General features: G+C 37.4%; 1 protein-coding gene across 1 annotated transcript in view; it reads left to right on the forward strand.

The window, feature by feature from the left end:
* Positions 1-21,149, forward strand: part of lrp1ba (low density lipoprotein receptor-related protein 1Ba) — a gene marked incomplete at its 5' end in the record, with an annotated part of 414,271 nt that overhangs the window by 304,258 nt on the left and 88,864 nt on the right. Inside the window, 5 exons of the mRNA XM_079807766.1 lie at positions 2,408-2,548; positions 5,276-5,463; positions 10,486-10,669; positions 13,681-13,766; positions 16,042-16,164. Coding sequence (XP_079663892.1) covers positions 2,408-2,548; positions 5,276-5,463; positions 10,486-10,669; positions 13,681-13,766; positions 16,042-16,164 — 722 coding nt within the window. The remainder of the gene's footprint in view (positions 1-2,407; positions 2,549-5,275; positions 5,464-10,485; positions 10,670-13,680; positions 13,767-16,041; positions 16,165-21,149) is intronic.

Consider the following 21,149-nt stretch of genomic DNA (forward strand, 5'->3'; position numbering starts at 1 on the left):
AAAATGGTGTATTTATTGGCTTTATTGGCCTTGGTGTTTGTTTTGACAATGTTAATTGCGACCTTTTCTAATAATTTCTAATAATTTGACTTTAAATTGCGCAATGTGACTTTGAGTGTGACTATTTCTCGCAATTGTGATTTTTTTTTTCTCTTCGCAATGACTTTGTATCCATCAATATGACTATTTCTTGCAGTTTGCGACACAATGTGACACTTTTTCTCGCAATGTGACGTTTGTTTCGTAATTGCGCCTTTTTTCTAATAATTGTGACTTTCTAAGTCCCATTTTTGACTTTATATCTCACACCGTGTCCTAACTACACACAACGCCGAAACACGCGATAAAAGGTACCTTTTCTAAGTTTTTAGAAATTTTAATTGTCCGTCATTAAAACCCTACTTTTGCGAACTCGTCTTAGACGGTTCGTCTGATTTGCAAAAAAATTGAACCAGATCATCAAAAAGTTATGGGGTTCAAGTTGATTCGTCAAATCGTTTTCGATAAACGCGCAAACAAATTTAACATAGCGGTTGCGAAAATACATGTAAGGCTATATCTTCACAATGCTTTATTGTATTCAAACCAAACTTGGTACATGTCATCACAAGCATGACCAGAGGCAACATGCAGCATTTCGGCGCAGCGCCACCTACTGGTCTGGAGATACGAAAAATTCCTATTTTTGCTTATAACTTCTGAACCGTTATTCCAAAAATCATAGTGGTCTCCTTAGATTTGGGGCATTATGCTGAGTCAACTGATATCCAATTTCACCATATCGGCCATTTTGGCTGTCGGCCATTTTGAATGATGTGCTAAAATGCTGTATTTTATGAACACATGAACGGATTGTTACGAAACTCGGTATGGGTCATCATGCCCTGAAGGAGCCTGAGAAGTTTCAAAACAGCACCACCTAATGGAGAATTTTTTTTTCCAAATACTTATAACTTTGGGTGTGGTTGACTTATTTTCATGGGAGTAACTTTGAACCCTGAATCCTTGCCGAGACCAGACTTGCCAGGTTTCGGCGTATGGTTTGTGTAGCGTGGTAATTTAGTGCTTTAAAAACATTAGCTGATATCTTCGAAACTGCTAGTCCGATTGAGACGAAACCAGTGTCAGAAGTTTGGAAACATAGGTCGATAGCTAACTGCTAATGCCCAAATGTCAAAATATTGATGGTAAGGGGCATAGATATACATAATAAAGGCTAGATGTCTTACGACGGAGTCTCTAACGTCATCACCGGCGGCCATCTTGTCACAGGCAAGCTTTCTGGCGGGCTCTGTGGTGCCTGATGTAAGGCAAGTGATCTGCACGAATACAAATCCTCTTATCTCGCTGAAATCTTGACGGATTTGCAAATGGTTTGGTTTCTTACAAACGTTATTAACGTGGCTATAATTCTGGATGCTTGAACAAATTATAAATAATTATTCATAAGTATGCAGTGTCATAACTACATCTCTGACGTTTATAACAAGCCAACAGTTTGACAATCGGTAGAAAATTTAGCAAGTTATAGTTATTTAAAAAGTACACGTACCATTAAAACACAATGTTACGAGTAAGCAAGCTGACTGTGACAAGATGGCCGCCAGGTGCGGACGACGACCTCCATTGGCCAGCAGCGTGGACGAGACATCTAGCCTTTATTATGTATATCTCTGGTAAGGGGTAGCAAAATCCAATCAAAGTCAGGTGTCAGTAATTATTTACGTTTTTTTTTTCATATAAATGTCTATAACTCCAAAACGAAATTAGATATTTTCACCAAAATTGAACAATGCACCCTTAATTGAACATGAAATTCCCATAGACTACAATGCGTTTTCAGCCTTTTTGCCTTAAAATGTGTTTAATTGCTCAATGCTGCAGTTGATCTGGCGTGTATTTAGGACACGTTTTACAGTGCCTTTTTTTGTAATTGCGAATTTCCTCGTAATTTTGACTTTATTTTATTTGTGACTTTACGTCTTAAAATTTTTCACACTATTTCTCAGTGTGACTTTTTTGCAATTGGGATTCTTTTTTGCAATATGACGTTATATCTAGCAATGTGACTATTTTATTACTTTGTCTCCCATTGTGACATATCACAAAATTAGACTTTTTTTTCTATCTCAACGTGACTATTTTTACTAATTTTAACTTTTCACAATACGATTTTATATCTTGCAATGTAACTATTTCTCCCAATTGTCTTTATGTTGGTGTTCCCCATAACTGTGACTTGTATTGTGACTTCATATCTTGCGATTGCAACTTTATATCTTGCAGTGACAATATCTCTTGTAACATGGTGACTGCATACATATTTGAAACAGTAACTGATGTAACTTTTTCCCTTGTCGTTTTAAAGTCTTTTACACTCCCTTCCTGTCACACTCTTTCTCTCCAGAGTACCGTTTATGCAAAGAGGAGGAGTTCCGCTGCGCAGACGGGCGGTGTTTATTGAGAGCCCAATGGGAATGTGACGGCTTCCCCGACTGTCTAGACCAATCAGACGAGCTGCCACTCAACCCAAAGTGTTCCGCTGCAGGCGAGTCCCTCTCATGTGTCACGCATCACAGTTGACTGACAGGTTCCGGGGTTCCGTCCCATATGGGATTTGTCAGAACACCTGGCCCTCCCCGTTTGCGTCTTGTACCCCTGCCAGTACCACCTGAGGTGGGCAGGGAGGTGCTGATGAAACTGCTGCACCGCTGTGCTTCAGTTTTTGGTTTCAGGGCAAACATATGCCATTAATGTTAACAGATGCCATTGCTGTTCCCAGCCAAGCTCATTAAGATACATTTTATGTTCATATTTCTGAGGGGAAATTCTATTCAGATGTTTACAACATGTTTACTGTACAACTTTAAAACACCAATTTGACTTGGACCAGTAGGCCACCATCTAGCAACATTCTAACAACCAACCTCAACACCCTAGCAAGGGCAGAGAAACACATAAAAAACACCCAGAATACCCTAGCACCTGCAAAGTAACTCTAGGTAGAGCCTACACTTTAAAAAAATGATCAATAAGTTATGACAACATACACTATATTGCCAAAAGTTTTGGGACGCCTGCCTTTACGTGCACATGAACTTCAATGACATCCCATTCTTAATCCGTAGGGTTTCATATGGAGTTGGCCCACCCTTTGCAGCTCTAACAGCTTCAAATCTTCTGGGAAGGCTTTCCACAAGGTTTAGGAGTGTGTTTATGGGAATTTTTGACCATTCTTCTAGAAGCGCATTTGTGAGGTCAGGCACTGATGTTGGACGAGAAGGCCTGGCTCGCAGTCTCCGCTCTAATTCATCCCAAAGGTGTTGAGGTCAGGATTCTGTGCAGGCCAGTCAAGTTCCTCCACACCAAACTCACTCATCCATGTCTTTATGGCCCTTGCTTTGAGCACTGGTGCTCAGTCATGTTGGATCAGGAAGGGGCCATCCCCAAACTGTTCCCACAAAGTTGGGAGCATGAAATTGTCCAAAATGTCTTGGTATGCGGAAACATTAAGAGTTCCTTTCACTGGAACTAAGGGGCCAAGCCCAACCCCTGAAAAACATCCCCACACCATAATCCCGCTCCACCAAACTTTACACTTGGCACAATGCAGTCAAGCAAGTACCGTTCTCCTGGCAACCGCCGAACCCAGACTCGTCCATCGGATTGCCAGACAGAGAAGCGTGATTGGTCACTCCAGAGAACACGTCTCCACTGCTCTAGAGTCCAGTGATGGTGTGCTTTGCCCCACTGCATCCCACGCTTTGCATTGCACTTGGTGATGAAATGCAGCTGCTTGGCCATTGAAACCGATTCCATGAAGCTCTACACACTGCTCTTGAGCTCATCTGAAGGCCACATGAAGTTTGGAGGTTTGTAGCTATTGACTCTGCAGAAAGTTGATGACTTCTGCGCACTGTGCGCCTCGGCATACGCTGACCCCGTGGCTGAGTTGCTGTAGAATATTTAGTAGTGAATAAAAGTTACATGAATGGACTTATTGCACAGGTGGCAACCTCTCACAGTACCACGCTTGAGTTCTCTGAGCTCCTGAGTGCGACCCATTCTATCACAAATTGTAGAAGCGTCTGCATGCCTAGTGCTTGATTTTATACACCTGTGGCCATGGAAGTGATTGGAACACCTGAATGCAATGATTTGGAGGGGTGTCCCTATACTTTTGGTATTGTGTATGTTTTTGCATTGCTTTAACTCATCAAAATAAGTTAACAGGTTATTAAGTTATACTTAAGTTATCTTATTAAGATTCAACTCATTATTTAAGTCAGTTTAATGTAATTTAAGCCTCTGGGGTTCTTCATTTATGGGTCACACTCAGGACCTTCGGGTCAAAAATGACCCGGAGGGCGGGATTAAGATAAAAAAGATTTGAGTAAAATCAATGAAATATATTTTTGTTCAATAATATATATTTGTTTTTTTTTTTTGTTTTGAGATAATTTTATGATTTATAATTAATATTTATGCAATAATTATGACCCATTTTTTCCCATTGAATATAATACAATATATATATATATTATAATTTTTTATTTTTTTTTATTAAAGCTGTATTTCATTTTAGAGTCAAGCCTAGGCCTCATGAAAGCAATTTTTTAAATGAGATCGGTGCCATCCGGTGGACACATTGAGCATTTTTATCACACAATAGCACATTTTTACCACTATATTGGATCTTGTGTTTTATAAATAAATGTTAAAAACCGTAGCTTCATCAGAATGGTCCGAAACTTGGTGACTTTATTGGTACTTGGTATATGAACACCCAAAAAAATGGGGACAGGATTTGAAAAGTCTAAGTGGTCGTAAAAAAAAATAGTCACACTCAGGACCTTCGGGTCAAAAATGACCCCCATTGGAAATTAATGGGAAATTCGTTTTTTTTGTGCATACAATCGACAAATCAGCCAGGATGCAGAAAAAAAGGACTCAACAGTGAAGGGGTGAATCTCTAAAACAATCAAGAGTGCAAAACAGACAAAAAAACTCACACACTTATACACACAAAAACACACGCACACACAAATTAACGCGTGCCATTCCAAAAGCTAATTGTGTTTGCGTGTGTACTCATATTTAAAAAAATTTGGGTCAGAAATGACCGAAGAGCCTCAGAGGGTTAAGTTGAAGTGACTTAAACATCCAAGTTGATTGTACTACATTCTACTGTCCACCCAGAACAGCACAGTTCTTTGTCATCTGATGGTTTTGTCCATTTCTCTCTCTTTTTTTCTCTCGCCGCTCCATGTTTTAGAAAGTTTGTGCAACGGTTCGGTTTTCATGTGCGCAAACGGCCGCTGCGTTCCGCTGGGGAGTGTGTGTAATCAGCATGATGACTGCGGGGACCGATCGGACGAGAGGAACTGCCACGTTAATGAGTGTTTAAACCGTAAAGTCAGCGGCTGTACCCAGGACTGTCAAGACCTACCCGTGGGATACAAGGTGTGTGAGAGAGCACATTTTTCATGCTGTACGAGGCTTTTCTTTCCACGAATTAAGGGTCTGGTTCAACTCAAGTCCGTTCCGCACTAAAAACATCCAGAATTGGAAATGAGAGACCAAACGACGGCCTACGAATACGAAAGAATGTTTTTGTTTGTCCGGCGAATCTTCGGTAATCCTCATTAGTAGGCTTTAGCGGCTACGACAATATTGAAAAAGCCTGCCCAAACAAATCGTTCAAAGTAATAATATACGCTTTTACATTCCGCAGAGGTTTATAGTACTTAGCGCAAAATCCGTGGAAAACGTTATGATCCCTTTTCCAGTCATTTTACAATTTTGAACCGTTGAATGTATAAACAAGTTTGCGAAAATGTGTATGCTGGATATTTAGAGCTTGAGAAAATCAGTTGATTTCATGAACAGCTAGAGAATGACATGTTAGGCACAGTGTTTTTCAGGGGTATGACACACACACACACACACACACACACACACACACACACACACACACACACACACACACACACACACACACACACACACACACACAGTGAGTGGCAGTCGAACAGCCTCGTTTGGCAGACGTCTCAGAATACTGGCCCGGTCCTTTGACAGCCACACTGACTTTAAAAACAGGCAGTCAAGGGCACAGCGGCCCCGAACGTACAATAATTGTGTTTTTCGTGCTAATTTTAACTTCTGTTACAGCACAATTCAAATATAAAGCATAGTTGTAATGAAGGACTAATGACTAAACTAATGATCTAGAAATGTTGTAAACATCGCTTTGTTTCACTGCTCACTTCCTGTCCATTAATTTCTTATTAGTATTAGAGTGAATCACAAGTAAATTTGCCATGGTCATATTTCACCCAAAAAAGTAGACTAGAAAAACTAGAAAAATGTATTAATAAAATAAATACAGTTATACATTTATATTTATATATAATTATAATACATTTGGCTTTTTATGACAAATAAGCATTAATGACAATTTTGCATTGCAAATTATTTATTTATAATAATAATATTTGCTTTATACATAATATACAAATATGTATTTCTTTTGTTAATTTTTTTATTTATATACTAATAATAATTATTATTATTATAATTTGCATTAATTTAATTTTTTAAGAAATTTGACATGTTAAATAATATAATTCAAAATATAATTACATAACATTTTAAAACAATATATAATTTATGCAATATGCATATAAACAAAACTATAAAAAGAAACAAGGCAGATGCACAATAGGCACAGTAAATACAGTATATAAACAGTAAATACACAATATAAACACTTTTGACCCGATACAATCTAAGATAATAAATAATATTAAATCTACCAATATCGATCTAATCAAAAGCCAGAGAGAACAGATGAGATTTAAAGGGATAGTTCCAAAAACTAAATTTTTATGTTTATCTGCTTACCCCCAGGGCATCCAAGATGTGGGTGTCGTTGTTTCTTCAGTTGAACACAAATGAAGATTTTTAACTCAACCGTTGCAGTGTGATAGTCGTATAATGCATGTCAACGGGAATATTTTAGAGTATAAGAGCAATGAGAGTAAAAACACATAGACATACGAATCCTTATTAAACCCTGTGGCTCGTGGCGACACATTGATGTCTTAAGACACGAAACGATCGGTTTCTGCGAGAAACCCAACAGTATTTATGTTATTTTTTTAACCTCTTCTCAGACGAATGTCATCTAGTTTTCCCAGCGCCATAACTTCCGACGAATAAGGTCAAAATACTGGCGTGATCAAAGATATATATACGTTGATGCCTCATTCGACCGATCCGCGGAGGCACTATTGAGGAATCTATGTATATATCTATGATCGTGCCGGTATTTTGCATGTATTTTGACCTTATTTGCCGGAAGTGATGGCGCAGGGACGGCTGATGCAGAGCCATAGAATAAAATGTAATACATTTTTAAATATGAATATTTTTCTTACACAAACGCATCGATTCGCTTCAGAAGGGACTTCATAAACACAACAACTATTACTGCTATTATAATGCTTGGATTGGCCTGAACATTTTTAATATAACTCAGATTTTATTCGTCTGAAAGAAGAATGTCATTTACACCTCAGGTGACTTGAGGGTGAGTAAATCATGGGCTAATTTTCATTTTTGGGTGAACTATCCCTTTAAGAGCCGATTTAAAACTGCATGGCTAATGAAGGAGCAGACCTCACATTGAAGGGCAGGCTGTTCCAGAGTTTAGGTGCTGCAGCAGAGAAGGCCCGACCACCCTTAGTTTTACAACGAAAACGTGGGACAGTTAAAAGAAGTAGATTACACGACCTAAGAGGAATCAGAAGGTCACTAATGTATTTTGGTGCATCACCAGATAAAGCCTTGTACACAAAAACTGCAACTTTAAAATTGATTCTGAACTTAATAGGAAGCCAATGTTAAGTCGCTAAAACGGGTGAGATGTGATCTCTCTTTTTTGTGCCGGTAAGAAGTCTCGCTGCAGCATTTTGGACAATTTGCAGGCGAGAGATAGTAGTTTGAGACAGGCCACAGTACAGAGAATTACAGTAGTCCAGACGTGATTCCAAGGCATATACGGAATATATATATATATATATATATATATATATATATATATATATATATATATATATATATATATATATATATATATATATATATATATATATATATATATATATATATATATATATATATATATATATATATATATATATATATATATATATATATATATATATATATATATATATATATATATTTATATATATACAGTGAGGAAAACAAGTATTTGAACACCCTGCTATTTTGCAAGTTCTCCCACTTAGAAATCATGGAGGGGTCTGAAATTGTCATCGTTGGTGCATGTGCACTGTGAGAGACATAATCTATAAAAAAAAATCCAGAAATCACAATGTATGATTTTTTTACTATTTATTTGTATGATACAGCTGCAAATAAGTATTTGAACACCTGAGAAAATCAATGTTAATATTTGGTACAGTAGCCTTTGTTTGCAATTACAGAGGTCAAACATTTCCTGTAGTTTTTCACCAGGTTTGCACACACTGCAGGAGGGATTTTGGCCCACTCCTCCACACAGATCTTCTCTAGATCAGTCAGGTTTCTGGCCTGTCGCTGAGAAACACGGAGTTTGAGCTCCCTCCAAAGATTCTCTATTGGGTTTAGGTCTGGAGACTGGCTAGGCCACGCCAGAACCTTGATATGCTTCTTACAGAGCCACTCCTTGGTTATCCTGGCTGTGTGCTTCGGGTCATTGTCATGTTGGAAGACCCAGCCTCGACCCATCTTCAATGCTCTAACTGAGGGAAGGAGGTTGTTCCCCAAAATCTCGCAATACATGGCCCTGGTCATCCTCTCCTTAATACAGTGCAGTCGCCCTGTCCCATTTGCAGAAAAACACCCCCAAAGCATGATGCTACCACCCCCATGCTTCACAGTAGGGATGGTGTTCTTGGGATGGTACTCATCATTCTTCTTCCTCCAAACACATTTAGTGGAATTATGACCATAAAGTTCTATTTTGGTCTCATCTGACCACATGACTTTCTCCCATGACTCCTCTGGATCATCCAAATTGTCATTGGCAAACTTAAGACGGGCATGGACATGTGCTGGTTTAAGCAGGGGAACCTTCCGTGCCATGCATGATTTCAAACCATGACGTCTTAGTGTATTACCAACAGTAACCTTGGAAACGGTGGTCCCAGCTCTTTTCAGGTCATTGACCAGCTCCTCCTGTGTAGTTCTGGGCGAGGTGAGATCTTGCATGGAGCCCCAGTCCGAGGGAGACTGACAGTCATGTTTACCTTCTTCCAATTTCTAATGATTGCTCCAACAGTGGACCTTTTTTCACCAAGCTGCTTGGCAATTTCCCCGTAGCCCTTTCCAGCCTTGTGGAGGTTTACAATTTTGTCTCTAGTGTCCTTGGACAGCTCTTTGGTCTTGGCCATGTTAGTAGTTTGATTCTTACTGATTGTATGGGGTGGACAGGTGTCTTTATGCAGCTAACGACCTCAAACAGGTGCATCTAATTTAGGATAATAAATGGAGTGGAGGTGGACATTTTAAAGGCAGACTAACAGGTCTTTGAGGGTCAGAATTCTAGCTGATAGACAGGTGTTCAAATACTTATTTGCAGCTGTATCATACAAATAAATAGTAAAAAATCATACATTGTGTTTTTTTTTTCTAGATTATGTCTCTCACAGTGGACATGCACCTATGATGACAATTTCAGACCCCTCCATGATTTCTAAGTGGGAGAACTGGGTGTTCAAATACTTATTTTCCTCACTGCATATTATAATATGTGACACTGGACCACAAAAAAACAGTCATAAGGGTAAATTTTTTATAATGAAAATGTATACATCACCCGAAAGCTGAATAAATAAGCTTTCTGTTGATGTATGGTTTGTTAGGATAGGACAATATTTGGCCGAGATACAACTAAACTTTGACAACTTTGAAAATCTGGAATCTGAGGGTGCAAAAAAATCTAAATATTGAGAAAATCAGCTTTAAAGTTGTCCAAATTAAGTCCTTAGCAACACATATTACTACTAATAATAAATTGTTTATATATTTACCGTAGGATATTTACAAAATATCTTCATAGAACAAGATCTTTACTTGGCATAAAATAAAAATCGATAATTTTGACCCACACAATGTATTGTTGGCTATACCCGTGAGACTTATGACTGGTTTTGTGCTCCTGGTTCACATATCATTAAAATATAAATGTAATTTTGTCATGGTTACAATAATTTATGTTTTAAAATGTTTTGTCTAAAGAAAATTAAGATTTATGCATCTTTTAAAATGTCAACCCTGGTACCTTATTTCTTGTTTATATTTAACACTTGATATTTGAAATACATACATTATATATTATTTTGTGGTGAAATAACCCACACACGTTCGTGACAGATTAGAAGTCATCCACAAATATGTTTTTTCTTTTTCTAGTGTGCATGCTGGCCAGGGTTTCGTCTGAAAAACGACGGCAGGACTTGCATCGACGTGGACGAATGTTCCGAGAACTTTCCCTGCAGTCACCAGTGTATCAACACCTATGGATCTTTTCACTGCCTGTGTGCCGACGGGTACCAGCGTCCCGCCAGTAACCCGCACAGCTGCAGATCTCTCTCAGGTACCTCCTCTCTATTCAGCGGCACAGGTGCGCGTTAGCTCCTGTGGACCCTCACAAAGATTTTACAGTCATACTTGCGCAGAAACACCCCACACGGCGAGAACACACATCCTGAGCCTTGTTGAGAATTATATTTAGAGGAAAGCAACAGGAGGTTGAAGACAATTAGTTCTTCAGCTGGAGATGAGCTCTGACTGGCTAAGAGCAGATCCAGGTGTGACATATGGAATGTGCCTCAAGTTATTTACTGCAAATGTCACATTAAGTCACATCCACATACACTCATTTAGTGCTTTCTCACAAACACCACTGACATGCAAAGAAGCCACTAACAAAAACTATACACCACTGTACAAGGATTGAATTTTTGCCATGGTACTATGGTAATACCCTGTTTTTGGACATGGTATTATCATTGCTAGTTTTAGCAAGACGCAATTATCATTTTCATGTCCAGCGCCACGTTGTTTAAATAGCAAATGCATTTGTGCCCATTTGTTCGCCCATTGGCATGCTGGTCTGAAAACCAGGTGTGTTCAGGCGCATTGTTGGCGTGTTGCTATTTTTAGGAACTGAAAAATACTGCGCAATTGACCAACAAAAACCTGCTCTAAAGTCAATAGCGCAGTATTTTTTGTGTTATTTAAAGAGCGTTTTAGTAATATGCGTCTTTAGGCGGGTGCACAATGCACATACACTCCGCTTATTACACACACAGGGACGCGCAGCAGCGCACAAACATTGTTAAATATGAAAAATTAAAGGATTCCTCTCTGGAGAGGCGTTCAGTCTTTCTTCTCGCAAATTCCACCATGTAAATAGCGAATCTGCCATGGCGCGAGCTCAACTGGCTTTTTAAGGGAAAGGGAGATGAGACCTCTGGTGCTCTTTGGAAAATGTTCTGTTTTGAAATTTTAAAAAATCTCTGCTTAATCGGAATGATATGAAACTTGGTGACTTTTCTAGCATTAGGTATGTAAAAACACAAAGAAATTGGGGTCATAATTCGAGCATGCTAATTGGTCGTAAAAAAAAAAGTAGCGTCCATTGTCTTCGGTCATAAATGACCGACCTTAGGAAATGAATGGGAAATCGGCAAAAACACAAAAATTCTCGGAATATTTGTGTGTACAATCTACAAATCGGCCATGATGCTGAAAAAAAGTACACAGCAGTAAAGGGGTGACACTCTAAAACAGGGGTGTCCAAACTCGGTCCTGGAGGGCTACTGTCCTGCAGAGTTTAGCTCTTACTTGCCTCAACACCTGTCTGGAAGTTTCTACTATGCCTAATAAGACCTTGATTAGCTGGTTCAGGTGTGTTTAACTGGGGTTGGAGCTAAACTTTGCAGGACAGTGGCCCTCCAGGATCAGGATTGGACACCCCTGCTCTAAAACATCAAGAGTGTGATATTGACACATCCACTCACACACACACACACACACACACACACACACACACATCTGAAAAACTGAACCTATGAACCACATTTTGAATTTTTAAAAATCATCACAGCTTCATCAGAATGATATGATACTTGGTGACTTTTCTAGCATTAGGTATGTAAACACACACAAAATATTGAGTGCATGATTCGAGCATGGTAAGTGGTCGTAAAAAAATACTCCCACTTGTGCTCTTCGGTCAAAAATGACACCATTGGAAATGAATGGGAAATCTGCAAAAACACAAATTCACAGAACAAATCTATATTTCTAACAAACAAAAAAATTATCTAAAACTTTTTAATAAATTGTCTTTGAGATTTTTTAAATATATATTCAAATCCATTAGAAAAAAATCATTAAATGTGTTCAAAAGAGAACTAGGGAATTCTCAAGCCTCTCCTTAGAGATCTCTAGTGGTTATACCCATGGTTGCATGATTTCTTAAATAATTCCAAAAGAGGGCGCTAATCTTCCTTCAAAAAAAATATTTTGAAGGCCTAGTCTCTATTTTAACCTAAAATATTGCAATAATTAAATGTTTTTTTTTTTTTTTTCAATGGCAAAAATAGACCATAATTATTGCATAAATATAAAAAAATACATCAATATATAAATAAATATGATCAAATCATCTCAAAATACAAAATTAAAAAGACAAAATATTATTGAAGAAAAATAAATTGCATTGGTTTTACTGGGATGGAGGAAGTTTAATTTTTAGGTGTCTGGTCACTTATGACCGGGAAGACAACCAATGCAACCCCTAAACGAAGAGCACCAGAGGGTTAATGACCTATTCTATAAATAATATAATAATAATAATAATGACATCATAATACTTTCACAAATTGTACTCATCAAAGACAAGCTTCTAGGCTATATTTTAATGATCGGAGGGCATGTCTGAATCCACTTTTGCTAGTTTAACGACGGGAAAAACCTTGAACACAAGTTTTGTAATGTCAAATAAAATCCCAAAACGTTTAACCCTGTGAAGGCATTAGGTCTGAAAATGTATGTGTTTATATATACACACAGAAGAATGATCCACAGTATTTTTTTGAAGTACAAGTATCATAGTATATATCAAAGTACCATGGCATCTGTACCATGATTCCAACGCAGTACTTTTTTTTATCACTGTCTCTCCTTCACAGACATAAGCACACACACACACACACACACACACGCACACTCAAGTAATAAAGCTCTGTTTGTGAATGACTGACAGGTCTAAGTCCCAGTCTTGACAGGAAGAGGATGTTCAAGTGTTGGCAGCTCACAGGAAATCGATTTCAAGTCATCAAACTGAAGTTGCAGTCGTGTCTTGCAGCCAGAATAATCCATAGAGCAACACAAACACTTACTTAAAGGCTTTTCAAAGTATTCGAAATCCAAGTATATCCATATGACGGAATATTACCAATTCCAAAAATCGTTTTTATTCATTTATAGTCACATAGGATTAAGATCAAATGCTATTTTTATTGAAGGAATATTGCGGGGAAATGTTTTATCTTGCATATAAATGATCAAATAGTTAACTTTCCTTTTGTTTTCTAGGGGAGGAGCCTTTTCTTATTCTTGCTGATCCCCATGAAATCAGAAAAATCAGTCTGGATGGATCAAACTACACTCTTCTGAAACAGGTATGACAAGTAAAGCTCTCTAAAACATAACGTTTTTCTTAAAAATCACTTCTTAGTGCCATTTTTGTGCTCGCAGATGCCATCCGGAATAGATCAAACTCATTAGCGCGTTCCCATACCTCCATATTCCCATGTAATTCCCTAAAAATACATATGCTCTGAGCATATGGAGATTAATATAGACATAACGTCCAAATGCTCAGAGGGAAGAGCAGTATCAAGAGCCACCTGTGATGCTTTATAGAAATTCACAAGCTCATCTTGAGTCTGAAACATGGTTTTAGACGCATGATTGGCGTGGATATCGACGCCTGGGAATATTTGCACATGGAGAAGGTCATATTGTGACTGGAATCATAACCATTCCAACTTAAATGATCATGAAAAGGTCTCAATTTTGGCTCCTTTAATCATTGCTAACTGGTTAATAGATCGTTATTAATGAAAACGTCAGTTATGGTCTTTAAACCTGTATGAAGCCCCTTGTCAATGCAAAAGGAACCGTGAGCGATTCGGCTCTGAAGGGACCATCAGATAAGAAACCGTCTCACGGCCCGTGTGTGATGAGATTGAGCGGCTTGCCATCGAAGGAGCAGTTAGAAATGCACGCTTGGGTTGATTCATCAGTCAGAGACTCCATCAGTTTGATTTAAAAGGTCTGGTCCAGCAAATTAGATCTGAACGCGGCGGGGGGTTTTAAGACAACGAGACGGAACGACAGAGAGCGAGACAGGGGAATGTGAGAGACCCCTACTGAGAAAGTGATTGGCTCCGGTCTTAGGAGTGCATGATGGGAAGTTTCTGTCAGACGGAGGACGTCTCGCTCTTATTTCTAACGAATGTAGTGAAAATGAAAAGCCAATAAGAAAGGTATTGAGAAAGCGGTGGGTTGATGCTATAATGAGACTAGTTGCGATATTTAATCAGTATGTGTTTTGATGTTTGAGGTAGTTTTTTATCAAGGGTTTCTGTTTGCTTAAATGAAAATGGTTTGAATGGATTTGAAAAAAATCTAATGATTCAGAGACGTGGCCTGGCGGATGTTCGAGTCTGGCTCACAACGCTTTCTGAACGTTATCTTCCCCATCGCTTCATGTTCTCTTTGTACTTGATTTCTCTTTATTTTATTTATTTATTTATTTATTTATTTATTTATTTATTTATTTATTTATTTATTTATTTATTTATTTATTTATTTATTTATTTATTTATTTATTTATTTATTTATTTATTTATTTATTTATTTATTTATTTATTTATTTATTTATTTATTTATTTATTTATTTATTTATTTATTATTATTTTTTTATTATTATTATTATTATTATTATTATTATTATTATTTTTAATTTAAATTATTATTTTATTTTATTTATTTTATTTATTTTATTTATTTATTTTATTTATTTTATTTATTTTATTTATTTTATTTTATTTTATTTTATTTTATTTTATTTTATTTTATTTTATTTTATTTTATTTATTTTATTTATTTTATTTATTTTATTTATTTTATTTATTTTATTTAATTATTTTAATTTCATTTTAATTTCATTTTATTTATTTTATGATTAATGAATAATAAATGATGGTTATATCATAACACAATTTTTGGAGTGAAACATTTAAATTAATTTTTTAAAAAAATTAAATGGTAGACTGGGAAGAGAAAACTGGAACATTTTAAATTAAATTACTAAGGTACATCAAGCTCCAAAACTTTATCTAAAATAAAATAAAAATAAATGATTTCTGAATTCCCTTAATATTTTGAATTGGAATTTATTTTTATATTTTAATTTTAAGTTTGAGTAATTTTATTGTGTAATTATGTATTTATGATGTATAATATTTCTATTTAGCATTATTATTATATTTTCAGTTTTGATAATGTTAGTACTTCAACTTATTTTATTTCACTTAGTTGCCAACATTTCTATTTTTTTCATCTAATATTCATATTTTATTTTAGCTTTCTTTAAATGACCAAAAATGTGTGTGTATATATATATATATGTGTATGTGTGTGTGTGTGTGTGTGTGACAGATGGCCTGGATCTCACTATTTCAATATTATTCTTCAGGTGAAGTGCAAAATGGGAATGTATCCACTGCTCTAAAAAAATCCTCTTACTGAGTAGTTCTCTCTTTAAATTCCCATCTGTCAATCTCACACTTTGCCTGTCTCTCTCTCTCTCTCTCTCTCTCTCTCTCTCTCTCTCTCTCTCTCTCTCTCTCTCTCTCTCTCTCTCTCTTTGTCTTTCTCTCTCTGCAGGGACTCAGTAATGTCATCTCTCTAGACTTTGACTACAGGAAAGAGTTGATCTATTGGATTGACACCAGCAGACCCAGCGGACGCAGAATAAACAGAATGCGCCTGAATGGAAGTGACCTCAAGGTACATTTATAAGAGTGTGTGTGTGTGTGTGTTTGTTGAATTACTCTTGAAATCACCCAGAATTGCCCAGATTGGCATATGCAAATACCCTCTGCCCCTGGGTAAATTTGATTCACGTCACCTCTTTACGGGGGTAATTTATATTGTGTAAGTGATGGATTCCAATGTGGAAAAAAGCAGACACATTTGCATCACTCCAACAAATAAATAAAAGCTTATTTAATTTGTTTTTCTTTCTAAGAAACTGGTATTTCTGGTATGAAATGAGCCATGTTTGCAATGACAGATAGTACGATGTGTGTGGCTGTCTGTCTACACGCTTCTCTCCATCAATGCCCTTGTGTATATTACTCAGGGCGGAAAACGGGCATAGTGTGCCAGCCTTGCCCTGCTGGGCCGCCAGAGCTCGTTATGTTTAATATCGAGCCATAATGGCCCATTAAGCTTGATTGAACTTTGGATCTTGAACTGATTTATGGTACTGTGCTATAGAACAGAGAGCGAGAGAGAGAGAGAGAAGGCAACGAAGTTAGGTGATAAAAGTCACTCTCAATGTTGGAGTTAAAGGCAAAATGAATCCACACTAGATAATGGGACTTTTTTCATAGGACATTGATGGAAATATGATGCATGTGTAAAATATTCCAGGTCTCCAGAGTAACATTTGAGAGCAGTGGTTCTACAGATGGTGGCGCCAACACCTGATTTGGTAGTGCTGAGGGGGGGAAAGAGGGTTGTTAATCATAAAGGCAATTTAATCATAAAATTACTATTGTTTTGCATTAATAAGTGCAGTTACTAATAATATTAAATGTTTATTTCTTGGAAAGGCACATGAGATGCAGATCAAATTAGCTTTTAACTTTTACAGGGAAACATTTTAATGTCCTACTCTTAAAGGTGCATTATGTAAAAAAAAAAATTCAGGAAAAAATCCAAAAACCACTAAGCCGGTCTAATATATTTTGAGTTGAGTACTTACAATATCCCAAATAATTCCATCTGTTTGTAAATTGTGAGATAATTGCTATTTTAACCAAGGAACCGGGACGTGTGAGGGAGTCGCCTGTCAATGGCGTCATATCTGCGTTCCCCTCGGTTTCCGGTTTTATTTTGCAGAAACGCTTTACTCTCTCTGCAGTGTGAACAAGTGTCATAGCAGCCGCCGAGAGAACACACAGAGTAACGACATAACATCATTTTCAACACACTCAGATGTGTCTAATATGATAAACAGAGCTGCGTTACCTCATACTCATGACCAGAAAAGCGGAAATGGCACCGGCGACTATGCCATAATAAAAGTCCCGCTTGTTGTTTTTCATGAGACTTTGTGACTTTTCCTACTTCATACATCAGTACAAAAAGTGTCAAACTTTGACAAAGATGTATTTGATATTTTATAAAACGGATTTCATAGTATATAAATATATATTTAAAAGCAAAACGTGTGGAAATAATATATATATTAGGGAGTTGAAATGGCTAATAAGCCAATAAGTGCTCCTCTGCTGCCATCTATTGGTTATACTGGTAATTTCATATCTTTTTTATTTTCATTATTTTTCGTTTGTTTGCCACATGTTAGTTTTCTACATCTTGAAACGTTTAGTTTTACAAATGAGGACAATCTTTGATAGATAAACAAATAATGGTTTTTGGCATCACATTCAAAATAACATTTAAACTAGATAACAGTGCTGGAGAAGGTGTGAAGCTCTTTGAAAAGTGTTTGAATTTCACTCTCAAAAGGTTGTAGTTGCATGAAACCCTGAAATGAATAATATAAAAACATTTGATTATGTCTGCCACAATACCATGGTTACAGTTAGAGTTACTACGTTAAATCCATGGTGAATGTTGGTGATTTGTGGCATAAAAAGCCTTTTTTAACTTGTTAATTTAGGACACGTTTCTCCTGGTTTCCACGTCAGCGCTGTTTGACCTGATATCTATGATTTATAACAGAGAATTCTGCGCTGAATTCAAACGCTTTCTCGTTTTATCTCCCAGTCCCAGGCATGTGTAGTAACAGTGTTGCGTAATCAAAGATCGGCCCACTAGTACCTGTTCTGAGCTTGCGTCTATTATTGGTCCGAGCTGATAAACGGTCCGCGCTGCGCAGCTCAAACGAATAGCGCGGTTTCGTTCCGCTTCCATTTTGATTGCCGTTTGCCGTTTCTCATTTGTAATGGCAGTGAAATGGCAGCTTCTATTAATTGGACACCAGTGCGACTTCTAGCAAAGTTTAGTCGCACCGACAGGAAAAAAGGTCACAAAATCCAGTCTAGAGCCCTGGACTCAATGACATTACTGGGGTATTTTGCATTGCAAGGTAAAGATGCTCTTGGTAGACACTTTGAATGTATGCAAATGAGTTTGAAAATTTTTTGTGTCTTTTATCGCAATTTCACAGGCGTTGAAACTTTACGAACATGCTGCAAAGTGTGTCATGTCGTATGCACTTAAAGCAAGCAGCGCAGTACATTGTGTGGAAATATTGTAGTAGCAGTACCAGTTTCGACCACTGGGGCAATACGAAAATGCGAAAACATTAACTTGTTGATGTAACCCCTCCTGTTCGAACTGCTCGCTCCAAGCGGGACTCGAACCTGGGTCTGCCGGCATGAGAGTCAGACGCTCTAACAAGGAGGCTAAAGGCTGCAACATCTAGCGTCAGTCACTAGAGCATGTCTTGAGATCAGAGGAGTGAGGTTTACTCGCACAGTAACTTTTAGCTGGCCTCCGTTACATTGAGATGGCCAAAATGTGTGTGTAGTGTAATTGGATACATCCGAAACCGCATACTTCCTTACTTTATAGTAGGTGAAAAACAGTATGTGACAAAAGAAATATGCCCGAATTCTGCGACAAAAAGTCACCGGATTCTGAAGATTCTGAAGTGTGCACTTTACTATTCCCATGAGGCCACGAGATAAACACTGTAAACATGTATTTTATTATCCCTCACTCCACAACAAATCCTTTAAATTTAACAGTATTCAGAGAAATGAAAGTATAAAACAAACATTAATTACACTGGCATTCGTTATAAACAACTTTTACTATTAACGGCAAGCTTAAACTATTTTATTTAAAGTCAAACTGAAACTACCGGCTTGTGCGAAATGCGATATACAAATGAACTCATGTACCTCTCTCATTCGGCACAAATTCAAATGTTTTGCGTGCTCGATATTAATTGCATCGCTTTGAAATATAAGCCACAGCATGTTTCAGATGGTAAACGCGACTTATATTTCAGAAAATATTGCTTCTAAAACATCATAGAATCTGGTGCTAAAACATCACAGAGATCATATCCAAATAATTTACTTAATTTAATTGAATTGCTGCTATTTTTTTCCACCGCCCGGTTCAAAATGATATACACTTTCACCCTGTGGCGTATCCCTAATGTCGTCCTGTAACATTTACCTGAAGATGCTAGTTTACCCGGTGAGCACAGCGTCTAGAAAACCTGTAATGATGTCGAAATTCATCACGGCTAGGCTAGTTTTAATTAGCGCTGATGGTACAACCCAGTCTGAGGCGAAATGTCTTTAATGTTCATCTCTAATGTTCATCAGCTTGCAGAATGTTACTCTTACTCTTAAAAAGCTCTAGGCAGGGGGCACCAGCAACCAAGAGTGAAAATGATTAAAAGCGCTGGATTATCCGCCAGCTGGGAAGAGTATTGTTTATGCCAAACAGGCAGTTTCTGTGATCAGTATGAGAAGTGAAATGATGTGAAGTGCATATTTTTTGTAACATTTTGGAACTTTGCTTGTCATTTTCAGGGAGTTTGAAGTGTCGTTAATGAGCAGTTATGTAGCCTGCTGATAATTAGCAATATTGTACGAGTCTTGCACAGCAGTTCTCAAATGGATTGGTTTCAGGATTCCGATTAAAGATTTACAGAAAATAATTTTTTAGTTACTTAGACACATCTAGAGGTTATCAAGGCTTTCAATGTATCATTTTATTTGAAGAAACAAAGCCCCTTCACACACAGGTTCATCCTACATTTACTAGTTAGGGGCCAAGCACCGAAGGTGCGGAGCCTCTCTTGAAATCGTTAGATTTCTTCTCATTATTATTATTCCGCCATTGAAGTCTATGGCAGCCCATAGAACCGTTTGCGGGAAAGTTGTGAAATTTGGTACACTGATAGAGGTCGGTACCAATAGTAAACACTCTAATTTGGAGTCTCTAAATCATTCCCTCTAGCGCCACCAACTGTCCAAAGTTTCACTCATGTTTATGCTAATAACTTTTGAACCCTAATGGCTAGAAACAAAATTTTCCATCTGATTCCTTGGCTCAAGCCGATTCGATTGCACCATATGACGTCATTTTCCATCCTATACATTTTCCCGCCATTTTTAATTAACCTAAACTTTTTCGAACTCCTCCTAGGCCGTTGGTCCGATTTACACGAAAATTGAACCAAATCATCTTCAGACCATGCTGACAAAAAAACAGGGAGTTCAAGTTGATTCGTCAAATCGTTTTTGATAAACGCGCAAACAAATTTTACGTAGTGGTTGCAAAAATACACTTAAGACTATATCTCTGCAACACTTTATCGTATTCAAACCAAACTTGGTACATGTCATCACAAGCATGACCTGAGGTAACATGCAGCGTTTCGCCGTAGCGCCACCTACTGGTCCGGAGATAAAAAAATTGCTATTTTTGCTTATAACTTCTGACCCATTTGTCCAAAAATCAGGACGGCATGCCGAGTCATCTGATATCCGATTTTACCATATTGCACATTTTGGCTGTCGGCCATTTTGAATTATGTGCTAAAATGCTGTATTTTATGAATGCATGAACGGATTGTCACGAAACTCGGTATGGGTCATCAACACAATGCCCTGAAGGAGCCTGAGAAGTTTCGAAACAGCACCCCGTAGTGGAGAATTTTTTTTTCAAACGCTTGTAACTTTGGGTGGGGTTGACTTATTTTCATGGGACTA

The sequence above is a fragment of the Gobio gobio genome, assembly GCF_949357685.1.
Source record: "Gobio gobio genome assembly, chromosome: 24".
NCBI lineage: Eukaryota > Metazoa > Chordata > Actinopteri > Cypriniformes > Gobionidae > Gobio > Gobio gobio.